Source organism: Strongylocentrotus purpuratus, unplaced genomic scaffold (assembly GCF_000002235.5).
Source record: "Strongylocentrotus purpuratus isolate Spur 01 unplaced genomic scaffold, Spur_5.0 spur5_scaffold_10, whole genome shotgun sequence".
Lineage (NCBI taxonomy): Eukaryota > Metazoa > Echinodermata > Echinoidea > Camarodonta > Strongylocentrotidae > Strongylocentrotus > Strongylocentrotus purpuratus.
In genome coordinates this window covers 6,175,060-6,195,701 of record NW_022145595.1, presented here as the reverse complement: position 1 = coordinate 6,195,701, position 20,642 = coordinate 6,175,060, and the positions used below count along the sequence as shown (strand labels likewise).

General features: G+C 37.7%; 1 protein-coding gene across 1 annotated transcript; it reads left to right on the top strand.

Moving 5' to 3' along the window:
* The first annotated feature begins 761 nt into the window (after positions 1-761).
* On the top strand, positions 762-19,060 carry LOC580027 (transmembrane 9 superfamily member 3). The gene is made up of 11 exons (XM_780108.5): positions 762-978; positions 3,961-4,156; positions 4,697-4,819; positions 5,599-5,837; positions 6,241-6,372; positions 7,221-7,387; positions 8,249-8,343; positions 10,513-10,643; positions 11,588-11,796; positions 13,951-14,181; positions 15,328-19,060. The coding sequence occupies exons 1-11, from the start codon at positions 898-900 to the stop codon at positions 15,470-15,472; spliced, it is 1,749 nt and encodes a 582-aa protein (XP_785201.2). The 5' UTR covers positions 762-897; the 3' UTR covers positions 15,473-19,060.
* Positions 19,061-20,642: the final 1,582 nt, after the last annotated feature.

The window sequence follows — 20,642 nt, the reverse complement described above, 5'->3', positions numbered from 1 at the left end:
GAAGAAGAAGAAGAAGAAGAAGAAGAAGAAGAAGAAGAAGAAGAAGAAGAAGAAAGAAGAAGAAATAGAAGAAGAAGTAATAGAAGAAGAAGAAGAAGAAGAAGAAGAAGAAGAAGAAGAAGAAATAGAAGAAGAAGAAATAGAAGAAGAAGAAATAGAAGAAGAAGAAGGAGAAGAAGAAAAAGAAGAAGAAGAAGAAGAAGAAGAAGAAGAAGAAGAAGAAACTAAGAAGAAGAAATAAAAGAAGAAGAAGAAGAAGAAGAAGAAGAAGAAGAAGAAGGAAAAGAAGAAGAAAAAGAAGAAGAAGAAGAAGAAGAAGAAGAAGAAGAAGAAGAAGAAGAAGAAGAAGAAGAAGAACGTGCTTAGGGAATTTTGTTCGCCACTTTTTTCATCACAGAGACGTACCCGATTCAGCCAATCTGAAGAGCCAATATATAGTGATTACAACTTTCAAGTTTCAACAATTCATAATTTTCAAATTTTTGTCCGATATCATTCAGAATTTCACCATGTCAGTCTACTCCTTTGATTTTTCTACGAGCCTTGAATAGAACCCGAGTTCATTTTCTTCTTCTTCCTTTCTCTTCAATCTTGGTTGGCACCACTGACAGTGGTTGGCACCGGTGTGTATCAGAATATTTATTGATTAGTACACACAGTGAACGCTAAATTTGGAAGCGAACCGTACGCACTTTACTGTACATGTAAACCTACACATATTAGTAAGCTAGCTAGCTTCACTGCACAGTACATACACCTCCGGCCGACTCGCGAATACAAATACTGTGTGTGACGTGGCGATGTTATAGTCATCATTCGACGGTTGTTGGATACCTACTATAAATCGACTGTAATCTACGTTGGTATTTGCTTTAGGCATTATTCTATCATATCAATATGTGGAAAAGACTTTTAAGATTATCATTTGCCATTTTTACCGTGATTCTAGCGGTGAAAGGAGATGAACACAATCATGAAGTAAGTCGATGTTTTGTTTTTGTGATCAACTTTTTGGTGGAAACCCTGGGATCGACGACTGTCGTTTACCGGTGTTCTAATTCTGGAGACTAGTTTGACTACGCTACGTGTCGGCTGTTATTTCAGCATGCAATACATCCGAAATTGTTTAATATGTGGGCCGGGTAGATCTATTTTATCAGGTTATTTGGGGTTGGGGTTAGATTATCAGAGTTACATGCATGTAGTTACCACTTAGATCTACCTACGATTTACGAAAGTTAAGTTCATGATTTAGATTTAGGCCTAGCTTCTTTCATTTTCAAGTTTCAGTCTTTTGTAAACCTGGTAAATTGTATCTCTGTCCATAATTTTCATGTCATCTAGATCTATTATTTTATTGATTGGTTGATTATGTATGATGGAATAGCCTTGAGAGCCGAGGGCTAGGTGATATGAAATGTGATGTTGATACCACATACTCGGAGGCCATAGTTACCCCTGTGTGAAGAGTGAAAGCGATGTAAACAAAATGCGCACTTTATGAAGAACTTTATAAAGCCGAGGGGTGACCAAAGTTTGCGCAGATTTTAGAACATATTAGAAAATGTGATATTAGTTCCATGCCTTGTAATATCCTACACAAATTTATTTATTTTAATTTATACCAAATGGACAGCAAAGTATGTAACTACCAATTGGTTCAACTAGAAAATTTATCGTCGAAGGATTTCAGAGATATTGCGATCTAAAAATTCGATGTTCGATCATGCGTGCGCGCTGCATCTAAAAAAGTCATAAAAACAACGAGACCTAACTTCACGCACGGGGGGTTTACAGCTGATTCATTAAAAAATATGATCCATCAAAAGTAAGGTAATTTCATCATTTGCAAGACAAGATATCATACAATCAGTCGGTACCACTTATTACTCACAATTTTGAGGATATCTGCTCTCAAAATGAAGATTTCCAGACCCTTATCAGTTAAACTGACCACACATAAAATAGAAAAATCAACAAACATTTCAGAATAAATTTCCAGTTTGTAGGTACAACTTAAACATGACGAAAATGAGAACCTTGCACACTGACTGCAGAGATGGCTCGTGCATAGTGCCAATAGTGGACTCTTCTTTCTTCTCAAAGCACTAATAAGTTTGGAATTGGTTGAGAATGTATTCCCTAAATATGTGAAAATTTGTAACACTAACAGGAGTGATGGCGTTTTGCTTACGTGTACCTTTCACATATTCCTGATTAATGCAATTTCATAAACGCTGATCTCTCATGAGAGTTTGCAATGGTGGATCAACCCAAAAGCAAATGCATACGGTGTATGTGAAAATGCCTGTTATCGCCTTGCAAAATTGATGCCGAGTCGCTGACTTATTAACAATAATAGCGATTGGTTTAGTGTACTGTTGTGCATGCACATATTTTGCTGAGTTTGTTGAGCTCCCCGCCCACACACCTTTTTACACTAATCTCTATTAGTATTATCCTAAATAGGTATTAAATTGACAATGCGAAATGGCTTTTTGAGTGTACACTGCATGCATGTGTTAGCATTTCCGGCAGAATAAACATCCTAACCTTTATCATTATGAATCATATAGTTACCAGAGAGAAACAGGCATACATTTAAATAGTTGTAAACAAGTTTATTATTCTGGCATTGTTGACGACTGCAGGCAGCAGAACTTGACACAGCCCCACAGACGGATAGTTACACGCGTGGGCTTTGAAAATCTGACCACCGGTACATGTACCATAATATGTCAATGTGTGGCTATGTCAAATAATACCAGCTGCACAAGTGAAAATGATACCCGATACCCCCAAATCAATGTTAAATGGATTGGAAAAAATTTCACTTTTCGGTTAAACTCTGCTTTATGTTTTGGGGTTTCCAGGATGAAAATAAGACATTAAACCCTGTCTGTACTAGTTTGGCCAGGAGGGATTAGACCAGCATGGTCACTGACAGGTGGATATCTCATCAACTCAGCTCTCAATTAACATTAGAAAAAGATCTTGGGGTACCAACAGTGTTATTTTTCTTTGAAATATGAACCAGAGCAAAATAACACTGAGTTTCTATAGGAAATCTATTTATTTCAGATGGTCATATCTCAGCCAATCCATAACATATTTAATTGGTTTTCGACATTTGGACATTATTTTTGATGCCTTTCAGAAAATGAAAACAAAATTGAGAAATTCCCAAAAAAGATTTTTGATGACGTCACACTTGACTTCACCACTCTATTGTGCAAAATGCCTGGGAATCTTTATACACTGTACCTGATTTGATGTGTGATTTAATAAGAAATCCTGTCATTTGTTTATTGATGTAGAAGGTTATCCTCAGCTGAACAAACAAAGCATACAGAGCATGTGTAAAATAAACTTCCCGTTTGAAATCTTTCCAAAAAAATTGATTGCAGCATTTCATTGTAGAAAACAAACGATGCGCATGCACCTTTACATGTTTTTTTTTATTTTCTTGTTTTACTCTTTGCCTTCCTGGTATTGGAATTACAAGACATGCCATAGTGTAGGTCTATTATATACATGTATTGTAAAGGATGGAAAACTGTTAATTTTTCTCTCTCCCCTTTCACTCCTTCCCTCTCTCAAAGAGTAATACTAATAACACAACAACAGCAGCATCGACAATTGTAGTAAAAGAAGAAAAAAAACACAGCCAGAAGTTGGATTTTGTTACAATTATTAAAACATCACAAGAATAGCAAACACATGTATAGTGTATATGACCATACCAAGTTGTACTGGTACATGTATGTGTGTGTAAAACTATTTTCACTGTACTTTACAGGTGCATGTAATACATGATTAAAGTTTGTCTGGTTGTCCTCGCTAATAAATATACACAAGATAAAAAAATACTCAACAGCTGATTTAGATGTGCAAATATGCACATGTGCACAGCATTCTCCAATTAACCCTATTCCTCAACCTCTCTCTTTTGCTTTGTAGTACGCAGACAAGGAAGAGGTGGTGCTGTGGATGAACACCGTCGGTCCGTACCACAATCGACAGGAGACCTACAGTTACTTCTCGCTCCCATTCTGCCGAGGGCCCCAGCAGGGCATCAGCCATTACCATGAAACTCTGGGCGAGGCCTTGCAGGGCGTCGAGCTCGAGTTCAGCGGTCTAGACATCGATTATAAATGTAAGCCTTGAAGGAGAGGTCATTCATGCTTCTCTTCAATAATTATAGCAATTTCATTGTCATATTGCTATTTTTTAACATTTTCCTCTTCAAGTTCAAATGAAGGAAAATCTAATGGATGTTTTTGCATCTACCGGTAAACTTGGCTGTAAAACTGTCCTCTCTGTTCATTTATTAGCAAGAAGCTAAATTTTATCTTAGATCCATTTATAGGCTTTTTTGTGGAAGTAGAGTTATTGATCACTCTATGATCTCTTGTTTCATTATTTTCTCTTCCCTAAATTAGCTACCTGGTCCATGAATTGTTTCTGTTACCCCTATAACGTTGTTGATTAATTGAATAAACTCTAACTTACCCAACAGTCCTTGCTATGAAATTGACATTGTATCACTTCAATTTGATTTGCTTCTGTTCCCCCAGTTTGTGTTGGGTTATTTTTCCAGCACAAATCTTTAAGGAATGCATTGTGGTATTGATATTGTATTAATTCTGTACGATTTGTTTCTATTTCCCCCTGTTATATTTATTGTTTTTATCAGTGGATAAACCCCAGAATCAGTACTGTGAGATTGTTGTCACAGATGAGATCATGAGGGCTTTCTCGTACGCAGTCAAGAACCACTACTGGTACCAGATGTACATTGATGATCTACCCATCTGGGGTGAGTTGGTAGTTGGCACTGTTAAAGTGACTTGGTAACATTGCCTCAGATTCTGAAACAAAATCCTGGATTTAGCTCATGCTGCCATCATAATTATAAACCTTTGGGTCATACATGAATCCTATGACTTTCACAAGCCAATCGCATGTCTGATTATCAAGATATTTATGATTGAAAATCAAAAACAAATTTCGCGTTTTCCCAATGTTTTTTGTAACACTACAGTCTATTAGGTAAAATGAGTATGGTAAAACCGGTCACTCAAAGATTTTTACTTTTTTGAGGCACTTCATGATCATTTTGAAGCGCAATTTTTTAGGGCTTCAATATTACACCATATCACAGACACTGACAACACGTAGGGCCATGCATCTCAGATTTAACATTGTTAAACGATGCCTTTAAAGAGAAGGTTCATTGATTTTGAATTTGACGGAATTTGGTGGAAGTTGGTATCATTGTATTTGTAAACTTACACTGAGTAAGAATATCACATTTGTTTAACTTGTAAATTTGAGTGAAAACTATAAAAGTTGATTAAAATTGATGAAAAATCTAGATTTTAAATGCACACTTATATCACCTTCCAAGAGCCAGAAAAATAGACTTGACCTTGTAAAGACTTGATTGACTGTGTCTGTCAGAAGCCAATATGTGATTTTTTTATAATACAACTCTTGGTATCACCGCCATTATTCTTCCATAATTTCATTTCTACTAATCAACCCTAATTCTCACCAATTCCTTTCTCATCCCCCCCCCCCCTCTACACCCCACAGGGATCATCGGAGAGGCTGATGAAAATGGCCAGGACTACTACATCTGGACCCACAAGAAGCTGGACATTGGGTACAATAACAACCAGATCGTGGACGTTAACCTGACCTCCGAGGTCAAGGTCAAGCTTGAGAAGGGGATCAAGATTCCCTTCACCTACCAGATCACGTGGAAGAAGTCAGCCATCACCTTCAAGAAGCGATTCGACAAGTACCTTGATCCCAACTTCTTCCAACACAGGGTATGTTGCTCATCCTATGATAGGCACAAAATCCTTAATGCGGGACTGCACTTACGGTGACCATAATGTAGGAATACTCTTAAGGGAGTGGAGATGGTGCTCATTGTGCGTGAACGAATCCAATGACTAGGGTAATGATAACTGTCAAGCGCTTGGAGACGGTGTTCCATATTAAGCGCTATATAGATCCAGATTATTGCAGTCAAACCTGCTTCAGTAACCACCTTTCTACAAAGACCACCTGTCTACAAAGACTACATTCCTTGTTTCCCTTGAAAATGGTTTCTCATTAAAACATGTACTAAAGGAACCTGTCTACAAAGAACACCTTTTGTGTTTCCCTTGGACGGTCGCTATAGACAGGTTTGACTGTATTATTATTAAATCTCTTTTTCTCTTGTAGATCCACTGGTTCTCCATCTTCAACTCCTTCATGATGGTCATCTTCCTGGTTGGACTGGTCTCCATGATCCTCATGAGGACCCTCAGGAAAGACTACGCCCGTTACAGCAGGGATGACGATCTGGATGATATGGTATGTAGCAAAACATCTATAGGGAAGATAACTGGACTTCTGTGCAGACAAAGAAACAAGAATCATAAGAAATTATTATGTCATATGGTTTAATATGATTGTTGTGTCTAGCATACTGAGAGAAAAAATGATACTCTGATAAAATCCAGCACATATTATTACAGCAATATGATGACTACTGGAAAACCAGAATTGTATGCCTCTGTTGCGAAGTAGCCGGAGGCATTATGTTCTGGGGTTGTCCGTCTGTCCGTACATCCCGTTCTCGTGATCGCTTTATCTCAAGAAGCGATTGATGGATTCCTGCCAAACTTAGTTCATGTATGTATTTTGCAGAGCTAATGAATTGATTAGATTTTGGGGTTATGAGGTCAAAGGCCACAGTGCCCATTATGTATGCAAAAATAGCTTGTGATCACGTTATTTCAAGAACTGATTAATGGATTAATGCCAAACTTTCACAAAGATCAGTCGAACTTAACTCTAAGTTAGACTTAACAATAATGGAAAGCTGTAAGCATCTTTGAAAATATTTTGTTATTTTAAAAGGCATGAAATGTTGATTCAAATTTTCATATTTTCTATTATCAAGGAGATTTCATGTTCTTGATGTGGAATTTATGAAAAGTTTAAGATACTTAAATTTTTGCTTTTAATATATTGTATTTTAAGGCTGCAAATGGCTCTTCATTATGTTTAAGTCCAACTTAGAGTTTGACTTAGATCTCTGAGAAACACCCCCCTTGTATACTTGGGGGAATCGAAAGGAATCCATGAAAATGTTTTCACCTTGTCAGCGTAGTCTACTATAGTAATGGTGAATATGACGTTTTTTTTCTTTCTAATAGGAACGTGACCTTGGTGATGAGTATGGATGGAAGCAGGTTCATGGGGATGTGTTCAGACCTCCAACCTACCCTACTATATTCTCTGCATTGATCGGCAATGGATATCACATGTGTACAGTAGTACTGTCTGTCATTTTATTCTGCATTTGGGGCCATCTCTACACTGAGTGAGTATTATCAGTAGAAATTTTCTGATGACTAAAGCTTACATTTGAGTATGCATTTGGTTATTACTTGTGGTCAGTTATTGTCATTTGGTCACCAAGGTTCCTTTGGTTTATCAAATAGATGTATTGTTTTCAAAATGTTGATGAACGAGGTACTTCCTGGTACCCTCCAGCATACACATAGGACTATTGTTTTGCAAACGGTTGCTTGCGCTTGAACAAGACATTTGTACAGATTATAGATGTACTCATTATTGTGAATAGATGAGATTTTTTTTTGTAACACATAACTGCAAATGATATATACTTACCATTTCCCCCATCAACGCACATGGTTAGAGTAGACCATCTCTTTCCATGGTTTTATCAAACATGGGGGTAGAGTAAACCCATCACTCCTAAAACTCAGAAGATCTGTCATCAGGCCATCTGTACCTGTCAGAGTGAACATTAATACAACAAGCAACCAGCTTTGCATTTTGAACGTTTTTTTAAATATTTTTAATTATGATAATCTAACATATTGAAATACTGCTAATTGTTTTCATGCATGATGATGATTACTAAAATATGGAGAGAATTTCAGTATAATGATTACATATGAAGCCTCGGACTGTGTCAATGAGTGCATAACTATAATTGAAACATGCTCAATTTAAAAAAAATTAAACCAGACAAAGATACAACCATTAACAACAAAAATGAACGGTCGTTAATTGTTTGTTCTCTACATACATTTGTTTGAAATGATATTCTAATTTAAAAAAATTAAATTAAAAATCGATACAAACTACCTTCATATAAAGATGTAGGATTGAAAGAACCAAGCGACTAACAATATTTTCATTGTCTCCATGTCAGCCGCGGTTCCATCCTGAGTACAGCCATCTTTGCCTATGCTGCTACAGCCCCTGTAAACGGTTACTATGGAGGAGGACTCTATTCAAGAATAGGAGGTGAGCATTGTCAATTGTAGAAAAAAAAACAGGGGGGTGTTTCACAAAGATCCTAAGTCGAACTTAACTCTAAGTTGGACTTAAAAGTTATGGAGAGCCATTTGTAGCCTTAAAATTAAACATTTCCAAAGGCAAAAATTGAAGTATTTTAGACATTTCATAAATTCCAAATCAAAAACATGAACTCTCCTTGATGAAAGGAAATACAAATGATTTGAATCAACATTTTATGCCTTTTAAATAACTTTGACAAAATATTTTCAAAGATGGTAATGGATTTCCATAATTGCTAAGTCTAACTTAGAGATAAGTTCAACTTATGATCTTTGTGAAACACCCCCCTGGAATCAGGGGATTTCTGGCTAAAAATTCAAGCCTTGGCTGTCAGCACTGATTGTATTTGACAAAGGGTTAATCCTGTTCAGCTATTTAGGGCCCTCTAGTCTCCTTGGATGTTAAAGGTATAGACCAGTTTTGGAAACGCCCCCCTCTCAAAAAATGAAATGGAAGCTCTTATTACCAATCATGCGAAAGAATATGTTTTGACTAATACGTGATGATACAAATTTTGCCGGGAAACCGCCTACTAATTGATATTGTGTAAACTATTGTATCTAATTGGACTGGATAGATATTGTGTAGTCCCATATACATCTTTCTGTGTATAGTTTTTGTAACTTTACCAAGACTGTGCCAAATTTCTTATCATTTTGATGATTCAAGAACCTTGCAGTACGCACCAATACTTATATGCTAGATGATCAACCTTTTCTGATCGATTCCACCACGTTTCTTTCCAGTGAAAAATATACACAGGGGCTCGGGGCGAATTAGCCCCCGAAATGCCCAAAAGAGCCCCCGAAAGTCATAAAAGAGCCCCCGAAAATTTGCATAGAGTTCAATTCAAAACAAATTAAAGAGTGTTATTTTCATGCCAGCAAGCTTGAAAAGTAGCCCCCGAAATGTTTAAAGTATTTTTTTCCCTGTTTCTTTCACAATGCAACCTCATGACCAGAACTGGCCTATACATTTAACAATCAAACAAAAGTGGTCCTAGTAAGTAATGTCCCAATGCCCAAATTGGAGCTGAGCCCTTAAAATAATGCAAACATCATGAAAGGCTTACCATGAACACTATCCCTGAACAACTTTCCTCTGCGACAAATACTTCTAGTTGTATACACCGAAGCAACTACATTTTGGGGGGTAGTTAAATGGGCAATAATCACCAGGGGAGAGGGGTAGCTGTCCTATAAAGTTGTAGTTTCTAGGGGGTAGTTGTTTCGTTTCGGCTGGTGGTAGGATAGGTGAATGGTATCGCAGAAGTGCTGGTAATGGCTTTCAAAGCCAGAAGCTAGAGCACACAGGAAATGCATAGATTCTTGTATACGATGTGCACTTTACAAGAGTGTACTGTGATTATTCTTTTTCCAGTGCCCTTACATTCCTGTATCTGCCTCTATGCTTTACCAAACCAACTTTACATCCAGTTAGGTTTTTGCATGGTCGCGCTGAGTCATTTGGGTGAAAGCATCAAGTGGCTAATCCCTCTCATGTGCCCCATTGTTGTGATTTGACTCCCTATTGTTGTGAGCTGAGTATTTGTACAAGTATATTGACACACCCTCTAATCCCACAATCTGGACAATTGGCCCTCTCCTTTATAAACCTTTGACATGAATAATTGTTTGTCAACTCAACTCAAATTGAATAATAATTTTGCAATTCTTTGCAGCCAAAGGCTGCATTGCACATGTTTACGACAATTTCTAAATATCATTTCTCATTACATTGTACCATTAGAATATTGAATTACAAATTATATTTGCTTAAAGCCTATCTGCACTAGTTTGGCCAGGATTCATTGATTATTTTATGAGTGAGTTTTATTGTAAAGCAATCGCTTAACATTTGTTTAATTAGCATTCTAAATTCTGAGCAATAATCAATAAAGCTTTTAACTATAACAGGTGTCATATTTTTATTACAAAATTTGCTCCCACTTAAATTGTCGAATTCAATTTCATTAGCTACATGTAGTAAGGGTTATTGTAACCTGTTTCTGACATAAGGTTGTAAGAAACATGGCCAAGCCCGCCCTATTCATCTGAAGTGGAATTGATCACTTTATCTGTATTCTAACTTGTTATATATTTTGTTACTTTTCAGGGAAATTATGGATCAAACAGATGGTGTTGGGGGCTTTTCTCGTGCCGATGAGCGTCTGTGGCATCGCATTCTTAATCAACTTCATTGCTATGTATTACCATGCATCCAGGGCTATCCCACTGGGAACAATGGTGAGTAGTTACTTTGATGATGATAATAATAATAATAGTGGCGACTTGTATATTGTACAGGTCTACCTTTCGGTGCACATGGCGCTTAGAGAAAAATACATGATTGTTTTACCCGACTGCTAAGAAAGCATGTGCTATGCATGTAGGCATGGTCTGAAATTCCTTGAAAGAAAAGAGATAGAAGTTATGTTAGCATTGAGTTGTTGACTTGAAGCTGATGATAATCGTATCGCTATATTTCTTATAGCTTTTCTTCTTTAAGATTAGCAACGACATTGAGTGTCTCACTGAGTGACTTTCTAGCCCTTTTCAAAAATGATACTTTGAAAGGTACTGTCTTGCATTTTACCTAACTCAAAAAAAGTAGTTGAACTGTTTACTGAGTTTGCTTGTTATTATTACAAAATACATATAATATTCTTTCCATACTAAAAATGACATTCCATTATACTAGCTCGCTTTGCTCCCTCTCAAATTTTAGAAACAAATGTGTCTGTACATGTGTTTAATGCACTTGACGAGCACCAGATTCAAAATGAATCTTCTGTAATGAATTTGGGATGAGGATGACGTGATTTATTTACGTCTTAAAAAATGCTGGTATAGGCACATGGTATACCCAACAATCACACTCGAGCAGGTTTGTTTAAAAGTTCATAAATTGGGTGCATGAGATTGATTCACTATGATGATAATAATGTTCCGCTTATATAGCGCTTAATACGATGTCTTTAAGTGCTTTACAGATATACTATTACCCCGGTCATTGGATTCAGTGCTTGCCCGCACACACTGTGCACATTCTCCACTCCCTGGGGAGCATTCCAGTCGGGCGTTACTTGATGCTCAAAAACTGTTTGACCAACAATGCCGTCGCATCCTACCGGGTACCCATTTAACACCTATTCATGCAACCGTTTTTGTCTCTTTATCGTCTACTACAGCTTGCAGTGTCGGCCATCTGTCTGTTTGTGATCCTACCCCTGAACCTGGTGGGTACCATCCTGGGCAGGGCGTTGGCCGGTCAACCCAATCACCCCTGCAGGGTCAACGCAGTGCCACGCCCAATCCCAGAGAAGAAGTGGTTCATGGAACCTGCTGTCATCGTGCTGCTTGGGGGTGTCCTACCATTCGGCTCCATCTTTATTGAAATGTAAGTTTTAGGCTTTCTGGCAAATAATTGTGACTGTTTTCATTTGTTCATTTATTTCCATCTTCATATAAAAACAATAGATCATTACAATATTATACATTACCAAAAAAAAATACATGCAATCATACATGTTAACGGTATCAAAGAGAACAAATTTACCAGTCAAAAATGAGAAAAGGGGAACTAACATAAGACCAAAAGGCCTTGTAAAATAAGTTCCCTAAAAGTATAAAATTAGCATTTGGTTTGGATGTTACTTCTATGTGAAATTTATAATGTGGTATCATAAAAATATATTGAATCTTTTGTTCGGTGATTACTTATTTCAAAGAGTAATCGATCAACGAGAAACATCCTTACTCAACCATGAATATTTCAAGGATGCAATTTAGCACCAAGAAAAATGGTATGCTAATCAATTCTGGTTTATTGTAAATAAAAACATGCTGAATAAAAAGTCTGGAGACTCAGACAATTCAGTTTACAAATTATATGTACATACAAAATTATAAGAAATCAATACTTTCAGCAATCTTCATATCAATTACTGATTCTACCTAACTAATACCAAAGAATCGTAGAATTAAACATGTAGTAATTATTCAGTTATAACATTTAAATAATTAAATATGTTCTCCACATTTTCTAAATGTCATTTTCTTACACTTTCAAATTAATAAGTAATCATTTTTAACCTAGTTCACATTTCTTTTAGTATTATATTTCTATATGGATGATTATCACAAGAAATATAATAGTACAAAATATTAAAATTATGATTACTAACAGACTAGTCCTATCAGTATACTATGAAATCTGATTTAATCTAGTTAATTGGCATAAAAATAAGTTTATCACTTCTTGATCCAGACACCTGAACATAATATGGGATAAACATAACTACAGACTTGAATTCAAGATTTGTGTGAAGTAGGGAATGGGGAATGGGAGACTGCCTGTAACGCTCTGTTCTCATTTTGGGGGTATTGAGCTGAAGAGGGTTGCGGAGAGTGCGTCGTGAGACGTTCGTTTAATTTCAGGCAAGAGATGGCGGTGGTGGTCTGAGGTCAGCAGGGATTTGGCAAACTTTTCACAAAGAACAGAGCGTCCGTCGTTCAGACAGTCTGACACCTGCTATGGTATGATGTAGAGCTGTGGAGTTGTGCTTTGAATCTCTTCCACGGAGTACTGGGGAGCTCCTGGCCTGGCCTGGTAGCTAATGTTTTATGAGTCGGTGACATCTCTGTATTGTACATATAGCTAGTGTGTGAGCAGGCACGTATATCACTAAGACGTATAAATAGAGAACAGTCCAGACGCTGGACTACTGTCAAATTTTCAACCCATGACTCTCTGTTGGCGACCACATAAAAAGGACTTGATCCGATGCCATAGATTTCTGCATATGTTGTACTGCAGTGATAGCTTGTTTATACAGATGCCATGTGGCATTTTGTCAAAAGCTCGCGAAAAGTCAAGTGAGAGATCACATCTACTGGGCAAGAAGGAGGGCCTTCAAGACAATGCAACCACTCATTGGTTAGATGCAAAACTTGAGTTACACATGATTTTCCTTTCTGGAAGCCATGTTGCACATTGGTGATTGGACAACAGGTATCGCAGTGGCTCCGTATGGCTTTAGCAACAAAGGACTCCTTGATCTTGCTGGTTAGAGATGTCAATGCAACAGGACAGTAATTGAATGGCCGTCTTCAAAAACAGGGGTGATGCTAGAAGATTTCCAAGAGGTTGGAACTTTGCCTGAGGCCAGTGATTTATTGAAGATACGTTGTAAGATATGGCATGACACAAGTACGGTTTCCTTCAGTAACGGTGCTCTAGTCTCTTCTTCTTCAAGATAATCTGCCTCCTTCAATACTGAAGATTCTTGCAGATGCCATATACTTGGCCTGATTGGGGTATGCAGGTGGACCATTACACCAGGGTTTCCCCCTACTCTTGTACGAATAGTGCAATGAGTTCGTAACATGGAAGGGTGGTGACTCTCCTCTACACGGGGCCTCCATTTAACATCCTATCCGGAAACAAAAACAGAGTGTTTTCCACTTAACATAGCATGCGTCTATGAACAAGGGAAGGGGCACGTTAACACACAACGCAGTCAACTAATCTCTCCTGTTTCTCTTCTTGCAGGTACTTCATCTTCACATCTTTCTGGGCCTACAAGATCTACTACGTCTTTGGCTTCATGCTCCTGGTGTTCTTCATCCTGGCCGTGGTGACGATATGCGTGACCATCGTCTGCACCTACTTCTTACTCAACGCGGAGGACTATCGCTGGCAGTGGACCAGCTTCCTGGCGGCAGCCTCCACGTGCTTCTATGTCTACTTGTACAGTTTCTATTACTTCCTCTTCAAAACAAAGTAAGTGGCATTTTCTATCTTCTTGCGTCTGTTTACGAGTCGTCTTTATAGAGATTTCCATGATATTTTTATAAATTACACATCAGTATGTGGCAGCAGCCTTCACATGCTTCTATGTCTACTTGTACAGTTTCTATTACTTCCTCTTCAAAAAAAAGTAAGTGGCATGGATGGACGAGTGTTTTTTGAATGCCCAGGAGAAGTGGGGGGAACATGTGTACAGCTCTTGTAGTATCTGTTCTACAGTGTCCACTTTTTCCATCTTCTTGTGTAGTTTTAAGAGTCATCTTTATTCTCTTTGTGCATTACTGTTAAAGGCATCGTTTAACAATGTTAAATCTGAGATGCACGGCCCTATGTGTTATCAGTGTCTGTGATATGGTGTAATATTGAAGCCCTAAAACAATTGCGCTTCAAAATGATCAAGAAGAAAAAATCTTTGACTGACCGGTTTTACCATACTCGTCTTCCCCAATAGACTGTAGTGTTATGAAAACCGTTAGGAAAATGCAAAATTTGGTTTTGATTTCCAATCATAAATATCATGATAATCAGACAGGCGATCAGCTTGTAAAAGTCATGGGGTTCCTGACTGACCTAAAGTTTTATAATTATCATTGCAGCATTAGCTAAATCCAGGATTTTGTTTCAGAACCTTAGACAAAGTTACCGGATGTCCGGATCCCTTTAAGAAAACATAAATGCTTGTTAGTAAGCAACCAGAGGATGTTTGGATAGATGCACTTCACTTTTCATGAACCCATTTTGAATTTCAAGAAGAAAGAACACCTGTTCTCTGTATACAAACAAAAATAATGGAAAAAATATATTGGATGTTATGTTTTTACAAAGGCATGTTCAGGGAGGCGTTTCATGAAACAATTAGTTGGTGGTTTTCACCGACCGATACCATTTTCACCAACAATTTAGCCAGCACTGACTAAATTTGACCAATAAGAGGCCTGGAAAATAATCAGTGACAATAGAATTGTTGGTGAAAATGATATGTTGGTGAAAACCACCAACAAATTTTTTCATGAAACGCCCCCCCGGTTTTACTTTTTTTGTTTTGTATGCTAATTTCAACAATATCAGATTTTCCATCTCATGGCTTCTTACACACTTTTCTCTCACTTTTTATTTCAGAATGTACGGCTTGTTTCAAACCACGTTTTACTTTGGCTACATGGCCCTGTTTAGTTTATCGCTAGGTGTGATGTGCGGAACGATCGGCTACGCGGGAACGGGGATCTTCGTAAGAAAGATCTACTCCACTGTCAAAATAGATTAGAACAGTAAAATGGATCGGCCGTCTGGCTTCGTGCATCATCTTGAATCCTAGATCAAGGGTCGTGTCTGGATGGGCAGTCGCCGCAAAAGAAAAGTCTTGGAATATTGAATGAGTGGAACATTAAACGACAAGGGTGGATATTGAACTTTTTGAGGCTTAGAGTTTTATATAGAACGGTGCATCCGTTTGGAGCCAGAATGACGTTAACTTTGTGTTAAACAACAGGAGTTAATGCCCTTCTGGCTCCAACCAGATGAGGTGTCGGAAAGAGACCAGGAAATTTCTTTCAAACGTTAATTAATTCATGGTTGTTCAGAACAAAATGCCTCGTGTATTTTCCAAGCAGGCATGCACGCATGGATATCAAGTGTTCACTGATGCTAAATGAATCCCAGTGTTGTATCTGGAGAACTTACATTCGTAGATATTCTGATTGAGCTAGGGAAAGGGGGATTGAGACCAATAGAGAACGGAAGAGAAAAGAGAGAGAGAGAGAGAGGAAATGATTGAGCCAGTATGTGTATCACAAGATAAAAAGATTCATGAAAATTACATTTTGTTATATTTTATAATGTGTGACCATTTTCACCCCATAAGCATATAGATATTTTGATGTTTCAATATATTTATTACCAAGATCGAAGAGGCATGAATAGATGAAGGGACCACTGAAAGTGTCCCCGCATTTTGATTCACCAGCCCTTGCAAGATCTTGAAATATTGATTGAAAAGCGGATGTGGAATAAAGATGAAGAGAGCTAATAGGGAGTATTATATAGTTATAGACATTATATAGGAAAAGAGCAGTAAAAAATATGTATTATTTGAGTACAATGTTTATCATTAATTTTTATCTTTTTCTTTTTTATGCTTTGTTTAAATACCAGTCGCGGAAATGTGCTCCTATGTTATGATTTTATGAAAGTAACTTACTGCGATGTATGGTGTAATATATGTCTTATACATCTTCTAATTGAGGTGTACAAGTGTAAATTTGAAGAGGAAGGTTTGTGGAGAGAGCATTAATAGTTTGGATATTATGAACTTATGATACAAATAAGTTTGCAAATTTTCTGCGGAGAGATATATATGATGATTCCATCAAAAGTAAAAACCAAGAAACTAAGACTATTTGGCCATAAAAAATTGTTATATTCAATTTTTTCGAAAGCAGAAGTGTTATGGGGCTAAATTTTCTAGTGCTTATAATACATTCACGGGGGCATCCAAATATATCAAAATTGTAAAGAACCCCTATCCACCCAATTTTCAACATTTCCCAAAACTTTGTATTACCTTTAAGGGAAGTCTCACTGTTGTTTGCACAGATTCAGAAAGTTTTGAAAGGGTGAAGCTGCCTGGCACACAGTTTGCGAAGAAGTGCAATAGAGTTCCAGTGGTGCACTTTGTCGTTCTTTACACTTAAAAATGGCCGAGTTATTTCGGTAGTCTCACGTTAAAAGAAAGTGTGGATGCATTCCTTGTGGATTCCTTTTGAGACACATGTATCACAGGCATTCATAACTGACCCCAAGAATAGTTCATCAGCTCACATCCATCAACCATTGTATGAAAATAATATTGCAAGAATCTGTAATAGCTCAGTTGATATATGTTGCTATGTCAGACAGTCCTCTTTATTTTCACAGAGGCCAGTCTGTTGGCATATTTGTGGCTCATTTATGTGAGTACTTGGTGTACAAGAAGAGAAAGAAATGTCTTCATGACCATGTTATTGAACACGTACAACATAGCACTGCTTTCAACTTTTCTTACGACTGAAAGGCGATGTTGGGTTGTCCTCTGATTCCCCATACTGGATATAAATGTTGCTACAAGTGTTATTGTAAACAACCATCTTCATGTTTTATTAAATAATGAGAGAGAGAGAAGTTTATACTTTTGTGTCAAAACTCAAAACTACGTCGCAATTTTCAGGATTATTAAACAAGTTATTCACTAACGACAAGTTGAAGTATGAATGAATTTGTCATGCTCTACGTTGTAAGCAAGTTAGATAATTATTTTTGTAACATCTTTTATACAATTGTTATTGTTTACTCTAGCCATTTCGTTGAGCATCTTAAATGGCATTTACCAGTTTTGCTCTCTTGGAAACCAAAAGAATAGTGGACTGTGGAGTCATTCAAGGAACCGGTCCTAGTGGAAGAAAGTTAATATTTTTGTTTTTCTGTTTTATCTTTTATTTTCAGTTTTAATCAGTTTTATTTCATTTCATTTTGATATTACCCATGTGAAGAAAGTGCCTAGAATTCTAAATTGTTGGTATTGTATGCCTATGATCATTAAAACAAACAAATCTCGTAATCAAAGACCCCATTTGAATTAAAAGAAAGAGAGAGTGATCAGATGCATTCTCATTAATGCGATCGTGAAATTTAAGCGCCGTCATATCATTTCTGTCTGCCGGAAGACAGTGATGGCAAAACGAAAGGGTGAACCCCTGGCGCACCTGTTTGGGGGCGCTGTACAAGAAATAGTGTGATGTAGTGTGTGCACTGTCTTTTGTAACAAGGACTGTCGTTCATACGGGATTGCCTTCGCCCCCTGAAAAGGGTAGGACTGGTTTGCTTTCATGTCTAAAACCAAGTAGGAGTTTTTAGTGACATTAGGACAGGTTGCTGAAGAATTGGGAGTGTCGTTGCTAAAAGACCTCTCTGAAAAGGAGTCTTTGGTTAGATTGTGTGTAAGCAACACATGCTTGCTGTGCCCACCGGTGCACAATCTAGCACCCACCGGGGCACAATCTAGCACCCACCGGAGCACAATCTAGCACCTACTGGTGCACAATCGAGCGCCATTGCTGTTGCTATGATCTACTCTTGTTGTAATGAGAATGTGGAGTCCAAGAAAGAGAGCGTCTTTATTGGTGCAGATAGGATAAGAAGTGAAATTAAAGTGGTGGGGGTCCTAACAGTATCCCACTCAGAATCTCAGATTTATTTGATTAAGCAGTTCCTATTTTGATGTGTTTTTTTGTTGTTTTAATTCAACCTGTAGTATTCTCATTGAAATTTTGATCAGTCTGGACTATTTTGTTATCAGTTGAATATTACTGGATTACTTTTTTAACTTAAATTTAAGGAAATTTTGGCTGATTCTTTCTTTGAATGCATGGCTGTGTGTTTTTGTATTTTTTTCCCCATCTTCCTGTCAAATGTTTGAAACTTTCATGAAATGGTATCTACCAAAGTGTATTATACAATCTGTAACATATATTATTTCCACCCTGTGTGAAAATGTATAGCTAAAGAAGAGATTATGTATTGCTATGTACATATGAAAATTGGAATAGAATTCGGTAGTTCACTTCTCTAATGTAGCCTGTATGTAGATATATTATTATGTATATTTGTTTAACACTCATTTAATGTGATTACGTCCAAATTTATGTTGCCAATATGATAGAGAGTTCTTTTTTCGTTGTATTTTTTCCAGATATTTTTGGTATCTTTTCTGATTGATTGAAATGTCAGATAGATAAGCAAAGGAAATGCGCTTACATGTATTTGTTGTAATTCTTATTTGATGATTCAGTAAAATCGTTATGACTAAACACACTTAAAACATATGTGTCTTGAGTTATACTTGTATTCGTATAGTGGAGATTTGAAAGCAATATGGCATGAATAAATTAGTATTGTCACGTAGGCATTTTGCCAAGCTGTCTCTCTCGAACCTGGTCCACCTTCTTGTCAATCACCACCCCCTCCCCCCCCCCCCCCTCCACACTCGCAATTACTCAATGGGTTTCTCACAAAAATCTATTGTGCAACATGGATCACCTACTTATTCTCTCTCTCTCAACTTTAATAAATACTGGAAAGTATTTCAATAAGTGATATGGATCCCACAGACAGGATAGCTTGGAAAGCAGCCATTAAGGAAATTAAATGTCCAACCACAAAGTGGGCCAAATGGACTTTAAACACTGATGATGATGATGATGACACTAAAAAAAATGTGCTAACAAATCGAAACCTAAAAATGACCACAAAAATCCAGGTGCTGAAATGATATGTAAGGTCCGTCTTCTTGTACGACTGTGAGAGCTGGACTTTGAATAATTCCATTAGACAGCAGAAATGTTGTTCTTGAGAAGAATGCTTAGGATATATTCGCCTGACAAATCAAAGGAAGAAGTGCTCAGTAAGGCATGTGTCGATAGATCCCTTCTTAACATCATTAGGCCTTTAAAAAAAAAGATGTTGTATTCAGAGGCGTCGCTAGACCTTTTTCAGGGGGGGGGGGGGGGGGGAAGGGGATGTAGAGGCCAACGATTACCGACAAAATTAGATGTCCCAATATCTACAAATTTAACCCTATAAACCCGGGGCCCTTCCCCTTTTCTCTTTTTCCCGACGGCAGCGCAATTTTACCGACAATATCCTGACAGGTGTGTGTGTGTGTGTGTGTGTGGGGGGGGGGGGGGTGTCGCACCCCCACCCCCCCTTGGAGACGCCCCTGGTTGTATTGCCCTTTGCGACAGACGCCAACAATCTTGAAATCTGCGGTCGGCTTATTAAAAAAGTTTTTTTTTTTTACCGTTTCTTAGAAGAAAAAAAAAGGAATTCAAAACTGAGAAATATTAGCCCAAAGAGGGAGAAAAAAAAAGAAAAAAAAAAGGGGTTTTTTTTCAAAGATTTCCGACCGACCGACCCATGTTTTGGCACCTAAAGGGCAATACATTTTATTTATGTGTTAGGCCAAAGGAAAATACACGTACAACTTCAGTTTGTTAGGCATTTTATGAGGAGAACCATCACCAGTCAACTACCCCCTAGGACAACTACCCCTAGGATAGTTGTCTGGGTCGTAGGGGGTAGATGTCCGGGCGGTAGCTGTCTGGGGGTAGTTTTCCTAGGGGGTAGTTGTCCTTGGGAGTAGTTGTCCGGGGGAAGTTGTCCCAGGGGGTAGTCGTCCTAGAGGGTGGTTGCCCTAGGGGGTAATTGTTCTAGGGGGTAGTTGACTGAGGGTGGTTATCAGGGGGTGGATGTCCAGGGGATAGGTGTCCTAGAACCATGAAAATGTTAGATGTGATTTTTCCAGTTGAAACACTTGTTATAAAACATACAAAAACACGTCTTTCAAAAACGTAAAACGGCATCAAGAAATCATTTCGCGATATGTTGCCAATGGACAATGCGCA